Below are 18,731 nucleotides of genomic sequence, written 5' to 3'. Positions count from 1 at the left end.
ATTATTTATTTACTCATTATTGTATTATTTATCTTATTATTCTTATTAGTTCATATTCTTACTGATGATTTATATCATAGGTAATGATGGCTGGTAATTTAAGTTTCTTTGTCCACCCCTGCATGTATATATCTTTCCTTTTTCAGTCACGAACAGTTGGTTACAAATATATTCCTCCTCCTAATATATGATCTGTTTTAATAGATTCATGGATGGCAAGAAAACATTGTCACAGAATTTATTCATCTACGGAAAATGAATACATTGTAACATGGCCACCTTACATTTTTGGAGATGTTACAGTATTATGAAAATTTGGAAATGTGGAGGGCAAGGGCAACTGATTAAACCTCACATTTGAATTTTTTTCTCAGACTGAAGTCTATATAATTTTTCAAATTATCCACCATTTTTGCTAATGCTGAATGTAATTTTAGACCTTCTTTTCAAAGCAAAATAAATTTTCATAAATATAAAATGAAAAACCATATTAACCGAAAAGTACACATTTTAAAACATTTAATTCACATTGTAAGTATTAAAAGGAACTAAGTATATTTCCTTAATAATTCCTTCGATTAAACTCTCCAAAGCCATTACAAATGAGTAAAATCTCCCCAGTGCAGATGACAATGAAATTATCATGTACAAAAAGATCATTCTGACCATGGAGGAGAAAAAAGAGCTTAGTGGGTTCCCGCCTATTTTCTGTGCATAAGTTCTTGTTTCACTTTTTTAAATTTCTTTTTTTGCATATTGAATGAGCCATGCAAAAAGACAGCACACTATGTTTTTAAATTTCTCAGGAAATGTATTTCAAGCACATCAGAAAACAGAGGCCCCCTGTGAAAAGTGGGCGGACAGAGCTCTGGGTCTGCATTTACCTCACATGTAAGAACAACTGAGGTGTGGCACTTCAGGATTTTTCAAATAAGGGCCATTATTACTTCTAACCCAGATGTGAACAAGCTTAAGTTATACTCTTAAAAAAAAAACCTCATTATGATCTATGCTGTCTCTAAAGAAGGAAGCACCCAGGGTGCCTTCCATCACTCTCCTGTAGCCATCCGTCTCTGGTACAGCGTAAGGATGTACTGGTAGCTGCCCCTTTATTTAGCAGCCTCTGAAGCAACTGTTTGCGGGGAAGGTGTATGATGAAGCGAAGTTAAATTGACACATCTGTGATATGCCTGACAGCCTTCAGGATGCCCCATATTAATTTGTTTTCTTTGGCTACCTAAGTGCTGCCAAAGCATATTACACATAATGTGTACTTCCAATCAAAACGATGAACAGTATAGATGCTACTTCGTTTCACTCAAAGCAATACCAGGAGGCACAAAGACTGCCTGTAATAATTAAAATATAAATTTACTTTTTAAGCATTCTCTTTACCATATATTGTAACCTTAGATAGGCTCTCCATGAGTTTAACACTTTAAATAAGTACTTAACATATTTTAAATGCTAAAAGCAAGTGTTTTCATTATTATATTGTGTGAAAGAATTCCTAATTATATTTCTAATGGCTACTGCTGCATATTATATATTTATATTCAAATGCACACACAGATCTGTGCTGGAATATGAAAATGGAGCTGAATTGGCCAGTGAGAGGCCAATTTATTTAAAACTGTACCATTTTTTTTATTGCTCTGCCTTAGTGTATTCTCTTCCAAATAGACGTGCATTGCCATAAATTAAAAAGGCATAACATTTGAAGAAATCAAAACATAAAAAGCAAGTTTTCTCCAAACACTTTAAAATATTTTTAACTAAAGAGGGATGAATGGATTTACATACCCACCACACATACACAAAACCTAAATCTTCTCAATTCAATGATTTTTCTATAATTGATTAAAAAATACAATCGGAATATACTGAGAAATATTGTCCAAATCAGAGGAAAAGAAACATCAGGTATTTCTGTAAAGAAAAAGTAGAGAAGAAAAATGCGCGTGCTAAAACTGTGCATGAAAATTCTTTTTATAGCTGAAGTTTCCTAGACCTTAGACAGTATAAGTCTAAAATGAACTTGAAACAAGAAAAAGATACCAGGTAAACCCTTCAAAAGGCAAATGACTGCCACTTATCAACCTCAGAAAATAGAGGGGCTAACTCTGATCTGACAGATTGGCAGAAAAAAAACAGCAAGATTTTTTTCTGTTGTTTAAACACAGGAACATTCAATTTGTTAAGGTATTATACAAACAAATAAAAGTAGAAACTGAATCTGATCATTGAAATAAGAACACGAAATAGAACAAGAATTGGAATAGAAAGATCATTTGTAAGTGTTTTTCTCCCAGTACTCATTCTAATTCACTAAACAAAATCACAGACTTCCAAAATTAGCTCTTGGAAAAAAATTCAAAAATTCTGAAATCTATGCTGCACTTTATACAAGAACAATATTTATTAATTTTCTGTTTCCTTTAGCAGAAAAAAATAATCTAGTGACATATAGCACAGAAAAAGGAAATTCATAATTTATATTTATTTGAAAGCTATCATGTTTACATTAAAATATATTTTTCAGATCCAATCGTAGAAGAAAACAATGTAGCAAATTCAAAACTGGATCTTGGATATGCACCCATACCATTAAACTATGCATTTAATATGAATGGCTTATTTCCTAATTTACAAATTATTTATGATTACTAGGTATTGAGTTTAGGAATGATCCAAATTAAAAAATTATAAAATTGGAAACAAGTTTACTTACCAGGTCACTTGGTAACTTGGCCTTTTATGTAGTAGTTAAATCAACTGAGTTTAAAATCAGACCTGATAAATACCTGAAATCCTGATACTAGGTTAAAATCATGCCTTGCTAATTTAACCGGCAACTAATTGACTAGAAAGATAATTGTTATATAAATGTACATGAACACTCTTCGCAGCATCCCTATAGCCCAGGCACACACCTCTTCCCATCCATATGTGTGTTTCAGATGCATATTACACACACGTGCGTGTGCATTCTATCTGCTGAATCGGATGTTCCAGTATCTCATGAGTATGTATTTATTTACAGTGGCACAGACCTCAGATATCCACATACACATGGCAATGGAAATGACAATCAATGGCAAAATAGAGAAAGTGCAGTAGGGAGAATGCCAAGCGCCAGAGATGCTCAGAACCAACCCTGCACAATCAAACATACATATAAGTATGATTGGAGAAAGAGACCCTAAATATTTCACTGTCAGAGAATGGGGAGCGCTGCAATTCATTTCTATCTCCTGTGTGCTTTAGGACAATGACAATTTAATACAAGGCCAGGGGATGTAAAAGAGATAAAAACTGAACAAACTGGGCCAGCGCAATCCAAGATTTTCTCCAGAGAGCTGGCTGGGGCCGGAGCTCATAGGCACTTACAACAGATCAACACTGTATTGTTTCTCTCGCCCATGAATTTGCTCTGAAGCAAAAACCAGAGCAAAGCCTAGCTTGCTACACCACTTACAAGTTCTACTGAGGAGCCTCAAAGTCTCTTCTCTTATTTCTAAATGCATGATAGTCGATCCTAAAAAAAAGTTTGTTTCTTATTAATTAATTGGTTCAGTAGAAACCATTGCTATTCATTGCCACTGGTGTGACAATGTATCAGCCAAATGCCCAGATTTTAATTTGTTTTAGGTAATAACATAAGCAGAACCTCCAGAGCTGAACAGCACTTTAGGAGTAGTACAAAGAAAGGTTTTGCTGCCGTGACGAGGTTAAAACAAATGTTGAGGAATTTTTCACACGTGATGCAGGCATGAGGTGAGGCATTATGCCTGCCTTCCAAAAGAATGGTCTCTTCTTTGTCTGTAGTTCGGGCCGGAGTGAGTTCTTGTGAAAGTATTGTTAAATAGACTCAGAGAGCAGTTACCTGCCCTTTGTGATGAATAGCCCCATAAACCTAAAATTAATTGCAAAAGTGCGGCCCGGCTGATGAGATGCGCCTTATCTTTCTCAGGATGGGAGGCCCAAGTATTTTTCTGCTGGCTCAATATTGGACAAAAATGCCTAAAGTATTATTAACTATGTAAAAATCTAATTAAAAGACCTCAGAGGCAGAAATTATCATAAATTCTACGATCTGGAAAATCTGGAGTTAACACTGATTTCCTGCATGACTTTCTTTTTCAAGCCTTAATTTCTTGTCTTTTTTACTTTGAGAAAAACAAAAAATACATACATTTTTTCTTTGGCTTCTATTAGCATCATTAAAAGCTGGATTACAATACTATTCTTTATAAGATGTCTACTATATATTCCAGGTCAGATGAAATCAAAGAAATTTATCAAAGGCCATCAATTTAGAATTTTCTTTAAAAAAAAGAACAATAACACCTTTCTGGGGAGAAAACACTAGAAAAATGATCATCCATGCAGGAGAATTAATGGATATCCACAAGGGCTTTGCTAATAACATGGGTTAATTACCGCTGCAACACGCTAGGCTCAGTAAATAAAACAGCAGTGCCATAAACACAGTAAGACGAGAAATCATTCTATACGAACCCACTAACCACCGTCACCCTTGCCTCTGCCCAGGCTCTGGAAAGCTATTTCCTAGCCCTTTCTGGACAAGGAGGATTTCTAAACTTAGTACCAAAGGTGCAGGGTGCTCCGTAAATACAGTGAGACAAAGGGCTGGGGAGACATGGGTCCCGTCACTGACTCCCGTCACTCCCATTCAGCCCTTATTGCATTAACTCAGACGCACTTTTTTTTTGCTTACTCCAAGGAGAATTCATATATTACATAATACACACTTGTCTGGCTGTCTTGACTAGATACAGTTTGGGATATGTCCACAAATAGCAGCGGTCGTTTAATTTTTAGGAAACAGGGAATGAATCTGGTCACTTTCGTGGTATGAGAGACAAGATTACTAGACCTCAAGAACACCCACCCCTGACCCACCCCTGAGCGCAGCTGGTTATCACTGCAGCAACTTACAAAGAAATGATCAGAAAACCCCACCTACACCACCTACCTTTAAGGCTGCAAGTGTTTTCAATATTTATAGAGAAGAAACAGGAAGAAAAGTAACCTGGGCTCTGAGTCTGGGGCTTAAGTATTTCTTCATGGAAACATAAAACTTAAAGTGCCTTTTCATAGTTCTCAAATAATATTACATCTAAAGTGGCTTAGCAAGCTTCTTTTTTAAGCCTGATTTAGCCTCGCTGTTATTATTGTTTTCTATACATTTTTTCCTTCCTATTTTTATCCCAGGTATTTTGACATTATAGTATTACTTTTAGATACTTGTATTTCAATATACTCTAGCTTTTAATAAGGACAGATGAGGCAGAGAGGGGAAAAAAATCCCAAAACCCTGAAACAGAAAAAGTGGACCATATGAAATAAAACTTGCAGAGGTTCCAGTAGGAGCCTTAAAGCCCAAATTTGTTTAATTTTCAACGTCTGGATTTCAATGGATCAAGCTGAAACCTACTGGATTGCTCCCTCCTCGCCTTGCCTGTTTTGGAGTGTTTCAATTGCCTTTCCTTTTCTCAACAGCTGTGACAACTGTTAAAACAGTCAGTAAAATGAAGTCCGCTCTATAATCCTGTAGTCAATGTTACATTTTAATCAGAGGTTGAAAGGGATTCATGTGATGAGCACACTCATTTAGAATGATTAGACAGACACATATGTCAAAATGAGCACAGATATTATTTTCATCTATTTATGCTATCAGTTATCACAGCTATGAAATGTGAAACAAGCTTTCAAGTATTATGTCCTTTAATGTGCTGGCAGATTTCCTAAAATAAAAAAAAAATACACAGTTACAGGTTAACATTTTGGGCCCTCCTCATGGTGGTCAATAAATTGGACGAACCTTTTCCAAAACGGCCTCCGAAACAGAAATTGTCCCGTAGACCCCTCTGCTACCGCATTACTGGTTTCGTTTCTATGTGTGCACACACGTGATGAGATTTAACCCACTACAATTACTATGAATATTAATAGCATGTATAAATTCTGTGGTTTATTAATTGAGACAGAGAGGCAGATGTGTTGCTTAGCATTAGCTGTTTCTGTCTGTCCAGTGAACCACGTAACCATCAGAATTGCATCCAGACACTAAATCTGTATTTTTTTTTAAAGATGACTTTTGATTGAGCTAAAAAGAAAGCTCGTTTGAATCTTGCGCCAAAGCCAAAAGGACATGTGCCCTGATTTCATTCAAATGCATCTGCTTTAAGAGGCTTATCTAAACGAATGACTCGAATTAGCTATAAGTTAAATTCAGGGAAACGACTTTAAAAAGAAGCCTCTGGGGGGATTTTTAAAGTTTGTTTGGTTTACTCATTTAAGAGAGAAAGTGCAGAATCTGGGTGAGCTCAGATAAGGCACCTTCCTGACGTGAAGACCTTTTAAACTCTGCCACTCTCCAGCCCCAGGTCAACGAGCCTTCAAACTACAGTTGAGGTGGGGGGCAGTCCTACCTTTGTTTATTTTTCATTTTTATTTTCTCATAGTTTAAGGTTGTTTCTGCCTCTGAGTGTTTCAAACTGATGCATGCGCAGCCTTCCAATCTTCTGGTGCTGCCTAAGTCCATCTCGTGGCTAATATCCCCTGTGTGAGTGTATATGTGTGTGTGTGTGTGTGAGCATGCATACACACACACACACACACACACACACACACTTATACCCGAGCACACACACAGGCAGCCGCGGAGACTGCAAGTCACTTTCATTTCTCACTTAATTACAAAGGGATGCAATATGCAGTCACTAAGGACAGCTAGTGGACATCCACCTATAATACACTGCCTCATCCTCTGGAGTTTTATATTTTCTTCACAATCTGTAGAGAGAAATACTTGCCAAAAACATGCTTTTCAGAATTGTAACAGTTGGTATGACGGTAATGTGAGAGCAAAGCACCAGAAAGCGGAAGCGGTGACAGCTCTCCCCTGGTATACTAATATTTTATCTTAACCGTGGATTGAAATTAACTTTATGACCTACTCATTTACACAAGAACGCCTAGTTTACTTCCCCTACCACAACTCACTTCTCCCCCATTTTAGTAACCCAAATACATGGATCCCTGTGCATAAAGATATCCCTAAACGTGACTTAAACCGTACGTAAAAACAAAAGTACTTTTCTGTATTTCCTGGACTTGATATGTGAAACAAATCCACAGTCTCCACACTGTCTATTCAAGAGGAAATTTAAAAAGTCACGGCTGTCTCTTCCTTAGGTTTTCCTCCCCTTAAATATTTATAATGTGTGAAAATCTCATGTTACTTAATGGACTGATTTGTCAGTTAAGTGCTGACTTAACGCTAACCATGCAAATAACATTATTCTAGCCCTGAATTGCAAGGGGCTAGTTTTTAAATTGTTCTCCGAAGGAGCGTTAGTAAATGTGCAATTTTGCCTCTAACTCTGCTGGGTAAGAAATGACAAGGAGCTAGAAATACCTGTCAAACTGCAAATACATAAGAAGCACTCGATAGTATAAATCATTTTGAATATTGTATTTTAAAACATCTTTCCTTGGGAAATGGGTCCCTAGTAAAAGATGCATTTTAACAGTTCACTAGGCATTTGTGCCAAGTGCCTATTCTTAGCACCTGAATAAGAAGTGACTGTCACACAGCTGTTTTACTGACAGTCGCTGAGCTTTGCCTCAAAGGTAACATTGTAGTGGGAGAGCAATTCTCGACTTACTGAATTAGGAGCTCACCCTCCACACAAAAGGCACAAGACAGACACAAACAAGGCACTCGGGCACAGAAAACACGGGGGCACTACCTGAATCAGGGGGCAAAGATACATTCTGTCCGCCCCCCACCCCCCACCCCCACCCCCCACGCGCACCCCCACGCGAGTTTAAAAAGGAAAGAAAAAGGTACCTACTCTTCCTCGTAGTGCAGGGGGAAGGATTCAGGGAGGCAAAGTTCTACCGAATCCATGTGCGGCCGGCAACCATTATGTGCGCACCCCAGCCATAAATCAAAGTTTCCTTGACGGAGCACAGTGCAATTAACACAAACGTTCTTCTAGTGACAAGCCTATAGGCACAGCCAGTTGGGACCAAAGCTCTCACACTCTCCTAATCAAGGACTTAAAGCCCCGATTGGAGCTTATTAATATGAAGTAGGGCTTTACATATGCAGCCCCACCGGCCCAGCCTTGCAGCCGATTGGGGGGCCGCTGCCCAATCAGGACGGAGGCGACGGGAGGCTGCCCCAGCGCGCAGCCAGGCAGGTAGCGAGGGTGCAGAGGAGCCGAGGGGGTGCACGCGGAGCGGGAGAGAAACAGAGCCAGGAGCAGAGAGAGCGCCGAGCGCTCCCAGGACACACTGTGCTTTTCCTTCCGTCTGTTCTTTCTTTCTTCCTTTCTTTTTTTTTTTTTTAATCCCCCCTCCCCCCTGGGAAGCTGCAAAACAAACCTAACTAACTTAACTCTCTAAGCACTGGGAGGCACTGGTTTCCAACCTCAGATCTGGTTTTCCTTGAAAAGAAGAGCTCTCGCACTCTCAGTTAATTTGGGAAAGGACTCCGCGGAAGGTAGAGAATGAAGTGCGTCCTGCTGTTGTCTGTGTTTGACCCACCGGGCTGGTGGGCTGCTTATTTAGTGCCTACTGTGTCGTGCATTCGTCACCGTGTCGTGCCTGTTTCCCTGTTCTAAAGCGTCAAAGACATTCTTCTCAATTGTTCGGGCATGTGAATGGAGATCTCATCTTGGAGGAGGAATTCGGTTTTTCACAATTATGGAAGAGGAAATAGTGCCTCCAGACAGCTGGAGGGAATGCCGGTGTATATTTTCAGTGTAAACATTTCTGTATTACCTGCTGCTGCCTCTCTAACTACAGGAATAGATAGGGTGCCCAGCTTTTTAAAACGGCAGGACCAATCGGCCTCTGCGGTTTCAGGGGTGGGAGATGGAGGGCTGTAGGGTAAAGAGTGCATTAACGCTCTCTCAGTGCATCTGGACAAAATAAAGACTGCATTTGGGGTATGGACGGCCTACGCTCGAAGTATTCTTAATCATATGCTAAACTTCAGTACAAGCTTCCAAACTGGGAGACATGCAAAAATATCTATGGTTTTACCCCAAACATCGGCTTTCCAAATAAAATGCAGTTTACATATTTGTTCCTATATATAACACTCCCTAAATGTTTTTAAAATTCAGCTCAGAAGCATTTTGTAAATCATCACACGATCTGGTCAGTATAAGGACTAGTATAAGGACTACTTCCAAACAGTTAATAATTTGCAAAACTAAGAATTCTTAAATAAAACTGTGCTTTTTTTTAAGAGACTATAGGAGAAGGAGGGTATTTTTCCTCCAATAGTATATAGTGATATAGTGTGATTCCATATGGCAAAGAGTTTTCTTAAGTCCCATTATAAAATATAGAATTTTTTACACTGGTAACTGTACTTGGGATAGATATCAGCTATTTCTGGCAAAGCTTTTTATCAGCTATTTATATAAATATATAAACATTTATATATGTATATTTATGTGCTACCTTATGGAGATTTTGATAAAATTCATCTCTATTGCTTACCAACCTTTTGTATCTATTTACATGATATAAAAAGAATAATCTCTGAGATCAAAATAAATTAATTCAGATACTCAGTGTGTATTAAATTCACTAAATCAGAACTCGATTCTTTTTCTCAACCCTCTCAAATTTCCTAGGTCTATAAAAAACCAAAACACTAAAATAGAACGGCCACATTAAAATTCAGAATATAAAAATAACAGACATGATTTGGTTCCCCCCTAAAGGAGAAAGCAATTTTTCTACCAAGTATTTAGCCATATCTAAGATTTGAACCTGATTTCTTTTATTTGTGGTCTAAATGCATACAAGTTTCTAGGTGGGAACTCACATAGCAAAAAATGTGCTTGAGAATACTGTAGAAAATAAGGTAGTAAAAGCTTAATTACCAGTAGCATTATGCTGTCTATATTGTTAAACGTGAACTCTGCAATTAAGATGTAAATTTGGTTGTGAACAGTGAATTAAAAGAGCTTTGATATGTGAAAGAAAATCCAAGCATTCTGCAGTCAAAAAAAATATTTGTCTATTCAGTCTAAAATGAGACATATAATAATTTTATAATTAAATAAAAAAGACATTTGAAAATGAAGCATGATTTTTTTCTCACATACAATAAGGAATATGGAAGCTAATAGAGCATTAGAGATCCAATTTTAAAAATATGTATTCAAAGATTATTATCTTGATTTCTAAATAAACTAAGATCCTAAGTGTAGTAAGTAGATCCAATCATATATATTTTAAAAAGATATGCAAAAAAAAGTTTCCTCTTGTCTTGTCCAGAGACCATTTTTTAAAAAATAAAATAAAATTTAGTGTACTCAAGACATTCACATTTTTCACCTGTGCAGAATCTCGTATTGTTGTCAGTTTCTTTGCATTAGCATGCTGTGACAGAACCTGTTTATTACTCCCCTAAAATGGCTTTTTAAAGACAAGATTTGTAGTCAATTCTTTACCCATGGACCTTAAGTCACCACATTGCATAGGAGTTATCTTTTATTTCCTGGAATTTTCTTACTCCCTTTGGGCACTTATGTGATCCGTTATGAACTGTGTAATCCACTATGAAGCATTTGATTGTGTTAGTATATATTTTTAAACATATTTAGACTCGTGTTCATGTGCACGTCTTTCTTCTGTGCTCACCAAGATCCCCAGTGGTATCCCTGCTGATTTTTGCTAAATGTATTCCATCTATGCAAGTGCCATGCCCACTAAGCTAGCTGCTTTCTGAATGACCAGAGGTATACTGGGTTTGTAGGGCTGTGCATTTTCCCTCGGGATCCATGTGTCACCTCTATAAGTCAAGGACCTAAGATTACACCCACTGTCTCGAATCTGGTTTAACCAATTTAAATTTTAAAATAATATCTATGGCACTACACTTGCCAGACAGCCTCCAGAATATTTTATAAACACACAGCTTACTCATTTCATGCATCTTTCCTTGTCACAGACATTCCTAACCTTGAAGGGGGAAAGAGTGAATAATCACTGGAAATAAACACACCATGAGCAATGTGGGGCATAAACCTGTATGAATCTCACCTGGAAGGATTTGGAAAAAAGCAAACAAATAGAAAAACAGCTTAGAATAAACACGTATTGCTCACCAACCTATATACTTCACAATCTTACTACAAGGAGCCTACCCACAGCAGGATAAAGGGGACCAGACAAAAGGACCTCTTAGGATGGTTTCACAGAGAATATTAATAAATTAGTTAATACCAGTATATTTTGCTTCATGCCCTGGGTACCTGCACAGTCCCAGTCTCTTCTTCAAACCATGCAGTTACAAACATACTAAAGACGTCATTCTTGGGCCCCAACTAACACACAAACACCAAACAAAAAATACACTTCATTTCTGCTTGCAAAACCAGAATGGCAACAAACACAAAGTGAGGTGGAAACAAAAGGCAGAGAGTCTGGTGTCTTTTTTACCTGAACTTTTCACTGGGTGTTATTAAGGATCATTGCCGAAACATTCTAACAATACATTCTCGTGTTGCTCACAGAAGATGAGAAATGCTTAGTCTTGCTAATTATTGCGCATTAATTGCTATTTTTAGTTTCCACCTTCCTTTTCAGAACATGAACAGGACTGATCTGTACAAAAATGTTTACAGTTGCCACACTGTTTCAGAAGTAGACTTTGATTTTGGATTGCACATTTGCCACTGTTAAAGATTTAAAACCAAACAAAGGCCCTGCAAATCTACATTTCTAAATTGCAGCTGTTTCCCCGAGTCCACAACACCTCTGAAAAGCTGTTTCACTTTTTGAATCATCTTCCCTGCTGTCTTGGATGCATCGTGTGTAATACAACGCACCACACTCCAGAAAAGCACACCAAGACTCTTACAAACTACTATCTCTAACTACAAAATCAAGCCCACAGTGAATGTCCCCCGAAAAAGAACCTTGAAGGACTCACAGGAGACCTGAAGCCCAGTCTCCCTTTTGTCCCTACGTGAGTGGAGTGGCCTTCAGCAGGGCACCTCAAATATCTGTCCCCAGTTTCCTCATCCGCGCCTGGGATTTCCCGTGCACTGGAAATCTGCTGAAGAACACGCCTTCCCCACTGAGCACAGGAAGGACTTCTTTCCAAGTCCGCCCAAGTCCCCCACGATTACCACCCAACCTCTATCAATTCATCCTACCTCATTTTCTGCTGCCTTTCATTTTGAGGGCACAGGCTCTGATATTTAAATTATTGTCTCGATTGGCAAGAAGCAATCAGTTCTGCTGCAAGCGACCGCTCCCTCAGAAGCAGTAATAAAAAATCCTTTCCTTTTCACAAACCTCTTGTCCTGTAAATCCATCCCATTCCCAAATTACGGAGTCAGTGTGAAAAATGCCCATTCTCCAGGGGGCAATTACATCACCTCCATAAGTGCAGATTCTTTTCCTAGTGTGTTTGTGGAAGTGTGTGCTCTGGGTGGAGGGGGGACCAAGGGAAAAAAGAGAAACTAATAGAGGTTTCTGTTTAATTAACAGGGTTATTTCCCTTTCACTTGGTCTAGCTAATAATACACGTGGTAAAATGTCAGTAAAAATTAAATTATAAACTACAGTAGCTCCAGTGGGAAAACTGACTTTGGTAATGTTGTATTTCCAACATCCTTACCATGGTGAAATACCAAGTGCATTTTATAGTACCTTACACACTTTCCATGATCTGCACGGCACGTGTTTACGGAGAGCAATCATTAACATTTTGAGATTATACATTAATAAATGAGTTGCGGTTATAGTCTTTCCTGAATGTTAAGCACCATGAGCTAAACGCAGGAAACATTCAAGGTCAATGTCCCGTTTTAGACCTTTTCAGGCAGCCGTAATATTATGATAATCAAGCTTAAAATATTCCTATAGAAAGAGTAAATTAGCCTTTTCACTTGAAAGATGATTATGATAAACAATAAACCTAAGAGAGGACAAAATCCCTACTTTTAAAAGCCATAAATTGTTGACCCGATCATGTGTGTGATCATCTCGTCCAAAATAAAGGGCAGCTGAACGAGGAGAGAAAGATGGGGGAAGGGTGGAGACAGAGAAGGAGGGGGAAGTGGAACAAAAATACAAGATTTCAGAATAAGCAATACTTGCTTTGATACCAGAAAAATGATCCAATCATCCACATTAACCACCCCATTTAACACAGACTATATTTGAAGCTAAGAGTGTATATATCCATGAAACATCAAAAAAAAAATTAAAAGCACAAAGTACTTCTTTTCTGGATGTGTATAAATGTTCAACACTATTTGAAAGTTCTGTCTTCCTGTAAACCTTTTGTCCAAATTTTCACAGGATTGGTTAAAAAAAAAAGTGAGATATCTAGTGTCCACATAAACAGGCTTAAAGAGGTTATTACAGGTTTATTTTTTTGCTGATGTTAGAACTTTCTAGCACACTTGTAAGGTTACATTTGATAAAAACTCGCTTCCCCCAACCAAGGGAATTAATGAGAGGTGGGTGTGTGCTGGCCTCGCCCGAGAGAAGCCTGGAGCTTAGAAGGCCCGAGAGTAAGGGGAGGGTACCCGGCTGCGAGGTCACGTCTGGGTCTGGGATTTTCATCCTGAGGAATGAGGCTTTGGGCTAGAGGCACTCTGCCCATCTAAGTCTCGGTTCCCTCCTCCTTAAAATGGGAGTAGCAGCCACAATGATCTTGTGAAGCTGTTATGGGCGCAAATTGAGGTAAGCCGAGNCCCCCAACCAAGGGAATTAATGAGAGGTGGGTGTGTGCTGGCCTCGCCCAAGGGAAGCCTGGAGCTTAGAAGGCCCGAGAGTAAGGGGAGGGTACCCTGCTGCGAGGTCACGTCTGGGTCTGGGATTTTCATCCTGAGGAATGAGGCTTTGGGCTAGAGGCACTCTGCCCATCTAAGTCTCGGTTCCCTCCTCCTTAAAATGGGAGTAGCAGCCACAATGATCTTGTGAAGCTGTTATGGGCGCAAATTGAGGTAAGCCGAGCTAGCACGGTGTCTAGTCCAAGCTGGGGGAACCTCATGACCCAGTGGGTCAAGGACATTCAGACTTATGCCTGTTGCCCTCGCCTAATCACTTGCGGTATTCCCTCCTTGGATACTGTCAAAAGCATCTCCATTTGGATAAAACAATTTAATGCCATCCTACATACAGTGAGCCTTCTGTAAATAATAGCTATATTATTTTTAAATCTCATTAAATGAAAGAGGAGATGTAAGAAAATGGCATTCTCAATCCTTTGGACTTCACCTTTGACTGGGAGATCAACATATTAATATTTAAAAACAGGAAGCGTAAGTGTTCCCCTGGTGAAAACACCAATGACCTGTACCCTTTATGATATAAACTGCTTGCTCTAAGACTGCCACATATACATTGTCATAGTGTAATGACAGCAGGAAAGTAGAAGGTGCCCCCTTCAAGTTCCCACAGTGTTTTGTGCCGAGTGTGAGGAAGACAGGCTTGGTCAAGTGTGGGGGTTCTGCCGGCTCTCCAGAGCACTCAGGTGCACGTTGTTCCCCAGAAAGAAGGGGCCACCGAGAGATGGCTTGGACTCCTTCCACACCCCTCTGCCCAGCCCTTCCACCCATACCGCTGCTGATTTCATTACTGTCCCAAACAAGCTCATTCACCCAGCAGCTCCTCTGAGCTGAGACAGCCCCAAAACTCAACTTCTTCACAGGGCTTTGCTCCTGTTACATTGAACGGCCACGAATCTACGGCAGCACAGAGTCTGGACAATGTGAACTACAGGCAGGGGAAGACCCCCGAGGGGTAGGGGTCCAACGGGGTTACCTTCCAGGTGAGGCGAACAAGGCTGAGTGGGGAAGAGCCTTACCCCAGGGGACACACCCAGGTAGCAGAAAAGATCCTATTAGAAAAGACTGAATTTTCCCTTTCCGGTGCTCCCTTAGTAACAAGCCCCGCAAGTTAATCTCAGGATTGTTGACAACAGGTCGGTGCGTAGAGCCCCAGCTGAGAGCTGAGCACTTCCGGAACAAAGGTCCCCAGTGAGAGCCAAGGGACACCGGATCCCAAGAGGTAAAGACCCAAGTGTCCCTTACCTTCTCCAAAAGTTTAGAAAGAGAAAGCGTCACCGAAGTGGGGATGAATTAGAGATAAATTCTCTCTTCTCCGCAGCTACTTAGCTGCCCTTTTCTAAGCCCATCTGGACTATGGCTCCTTTGAGGAACCCACCTTTTATTGAAAGGCCACTCCTCTGCCTGTCTAACCCCCACCCAACTGGTGTAGCACTGCAGGGCTGCATCAGAGCTGGCAATGACCCCAGGCCCAGGGAGGGAACTTGGTAACTATTCCCGCCAAAGTTACAGGAACACAATGAACCACTGGATAAGAGAATGAAGGAAGGTACTAATGATAAATGTTATTACTCAGTTTATTATTCAGTTTCAGGGAGGCTGCCAAGTTTTAACAATATAATTCAGCTGAATTACTGAAGTAATACAGGGATATGTAAGAAAAGACTATTCGAAAAAGAGAAGAAAGAGAGGACCAGGCCTATTGTACTAAGGTATTCCAGCACTTAACTTCCATTTATTCTCTTATTTATTATTCCACTGAAAACTAAATATTTTCAGAAAGAAGGTGGACTTCCCCTCTTACAGGGGAGGAAGGAGGGAATTAATTCATCAGCAAAGGCAAAGGCCTTGCCTTTAGCCACGCTCTACCTCTCTTCACTGCCTGCAGTTGTGTTACCAAGAATTTGGTACATTCTGGTCGGGGCTTCATTCCAAGATACCGATGAGAACACAGTCCCTCAGAGAGAGGCCCCGGAAATTTCTAGAAAGCCACTCTTTGGGGGCAAAAAAGAGTGAAGGCAAGTTAGCTTGCTACTGCCCTGTGAGCTAAAATAATGAGGCAGGGGAGGGGAGCAGGACGACGCTGGCTCCGAGTCTCCCCAGCTCACCGGCCCTGTGTCCCCAGGGGCACAGCTATCTGTACCGGAGCTTCCTCCCACCAAACCTGGGGCTACAGAAAAGCAAAGAGCAGAATGGAAGCGTCCATTTTTTTCTAGCATTCAGTCACCACTTGAATTAGAGCATTGAGTAAATCAAAGAATATTTTCATTCATGAGAAAAGAAGCAAATTAAGTCATCCTTCAATAAACCGGAATTCTGAACAAAGAAGTAGAATATGTCAAAAGAGTAACAGTGTTCAAACTGTAGATTTTTAAAATATAGCCAGGTAGAGAAGCTTATTTAGAAACTTTCCATTATAATTAATACATAGAATATCTAATGTTTTTGCAATAACATTAACAAAGCAGGTTCATGTATGTATCTTTTGCTCTCACAGCAACACTGCAGGGCAAACAGAAACAATATTTTTATTATTCCCATTTCACAGATGGCAAAACTGAAGTTCCGAGAGTGTTGGATGGCCCAAAGACTGTACATTGTTATGCTACAAAGTCGGGACCTGAATTTCTTGTTTTTAAAATTCTTCATCTTCTGCACTCCCAATCTCCAGCTGTTTCCCACAAACCTTTTTTGCATCCTCCTTAAAAGACATTCAAGGAGCTCAGAAAAGCACCAAAAATGGTTCTGTTTTAGGAAAGCGGAATAAAACAGCCTCCAACAATTATACACCCCAACCTTCCTTTCCTTCTCAGGAAATGTCCACCTTCGGGAGGCCGGCTCTGAATCAGACCCTGTGTGAGCTTCCTGGGATACACACATCCATGTGAGAACTTGGACTACAGAACGGAAACCCGAGGTCTCAATCTCCCTTCCCTGTCATCGATTTCACTCAGGAAGGTTTGGTTCAACACCCCATCGATCAGTTTCTTTCCCCCGAGTGTCACAGCAATGCAACATGCTCTAATTCTCAAACAGCTAAGCCAAGGACCTGAGAGACCTGAGGAGGCACAAAGCCCTTCTTCATTAGAACAGAAGCAATACTACCAGTTTTACAATTTTTAGTTAAATTTAAAAACCACCCTACTGTACTGGAAATTTTCTAAAATTTCCCTATTGAAAAAGAAGAAAAAAAAAACCAAAACTGTGATTGACTCATACAACAGCTTTATAAACTCCAGTGTTCCCTTTCAAATCACCCCAGTCCGTCTTTCTCCTCTTTCCGGAATGCAGTAGAGTTGCACAGTGCCAGGGGCTCTTGGGCCTCGTGTAGCATTGCTAAGACGATCTTAGAAATACGGCCACAACGTTTTTCTCTATTAGCAAATATGATTAAATGAGACAATATTAGCTTTAATGGGCTCTTTCTGTGGGTAGAACTTTCTGGTTTGGCCCCACGAGTGGCCTCGTTTTCATCGATTGAGCAGTTAGTCCTATTCAATTATTCAATCCCTATCAATATTTGGAGATGTACAGAATGTAAATGTAAACATTTTGTTTATTTTTACCAGGCTTAATTCATGGCCTTTTACTGGGGGTTTAGGGGGGGCGCGGAAGAAAGTCACATTTTATAAATAAACCACAAGGCAGGGCGAAGACAGGGTTCCTTTCCTTGTACTTCTGGCTACGATTTCAGCCACGTAACCCACAGGGTGGACAGAGCTGGCTGGGTTTCCAGGCTGGCTGAAACGTCTCCTCCATGCTGGACCTCCTCCCGGGGTCCCCAGGTGCCATCAAGTGCTCTCCCTCCTGAGTCCCATAATGCTTTGCACCAGCTGGTCTACCTGGTTTCTATTTGTACCAAGGTGCATTGAAGTGGGTCTCTGTGCTCTCCATGCAGGAAGCACCTCGAAGGCCTGTAGTCACCCGGGGCCGTGCCTGGTACTGTCATCTGAGTGTTCAAGGCTCTCAATAAATGTTGCCCGAGAAATTGCTGGTTTGGGGGGAAAATTGTGACATTCATGTTGCCTGATTTCAGCGCAAATTAGTTTCTCTATTCCTTTGCTGAAATCTTGCCAGTACTTTAATGGGGCTGGCACACTCGCTTCTTCATAACTAGCTGCTCACTAAACGAAACCGCCTCTGGACCAATGAGGAAAGGAGTGTCGCCACTGCTGAATCCCTTCCTTCCGAGAAGACAGTGCTGACTACGTGTTTCAGAATTCATTTTGTTACGCAGTGAGGGCGGAACCCTGCCATCTGCGAGGGAACCTCTAGAACAACTGCTTGCTCGTGTGGAATACCTAAGGTCATATTTGTAAGTGAACCCAGGACCACTTAGGTGGCCCTGAGTGGTCTCAGGTCAGGGAATGATTTACTTAAGGGCTTGATTTTCTGGGCCATGATGCTCAACTCTCCTTCAGAGACCAGTAAAAGGGCAATTCCTAGGTGACGGTCCCTAGCCTATTAGTGAGGAACCTTTCTCAACTGAGCATTTCATCCACAATTAGGTGCTTTTAAGAGGCTCAAGAGTATCTTAATACCAATAGTTATACCCCCCAGCTAAAGTCAAGCTGAATTCTAGGGTGGGGCGGGGGAGAACATTTCTGAAGTTCCTTCATCCTGCTCAGAAAAGGAGGAGGACGTGGCATTTCCTTTCTGCCACATCCTGAGACGTGGCAGAAAGAACAAGCTAGGAGCAATGGTTCTTCTCCATCATCTGTGACCTTGTGACCTTGAACATCGTGCTTTGTCTCACTGGGCTTCAGTGAGAAATGGGTCTGGACCAGTGCAGTGGTTCTCAGAGTGTGTTTCCCAGACTAGCAGGATCTGTAGCAACTGGAAACTGGTTAGACATGCACA

At 40.4% G+C, this 18,731-nt stretch overlaps 1 protein-coding gene across 10 annotated transcripts in view; it reads right to left on the bottom strand.

Moving 5' to 3' along the window:
• The window catches only part of ESRRG (estrogen related receptor gamma), a 511,461-nt gene that overhangs the window by 185,606 nt on the left and 307,124 nt on the right, over nt 1-18,731 (bottom strand). The window contains exon 1 of one of the 10 annotated variants that reach the window (XM_037069452.1): nt 7,890-8,170. The exons of the other annotated variants lie outside the window; for them this stretch is intronic. Within the exon in view, the coding sequence (XP_036925347.1) occupies nt 7,890-7,945 (56 nt within the window). The 5' untranslated portion in view covers nt 7,946-8,170. Of the gene's footprint in view, nt 1-7,889; nt 8,171-18,731 lie in introns of those variants that run through there. 10 annotated transcript variants of the gene reach the window in all.

Source organism: Sturnira hondurensis, unplaced genomic scaffold (assembly GCF_014824575.4).
Source record: "Sturnira hondurensis isolate 20B ecotype Veracruz unplaced genomic scaffold, ASM1482457v3 Scaffold0018525, whole genome shotgun sequence".
Lineage (NCBI taxonomy): Eukaryota > Metazoa > Chordata > Mammalia > Chiroptera > Phyllostomidae > Sturnira > Sturnira hondurensis.
This window is presented reverse-complemented; position numbering and strand designations above follow the sequence as displayed.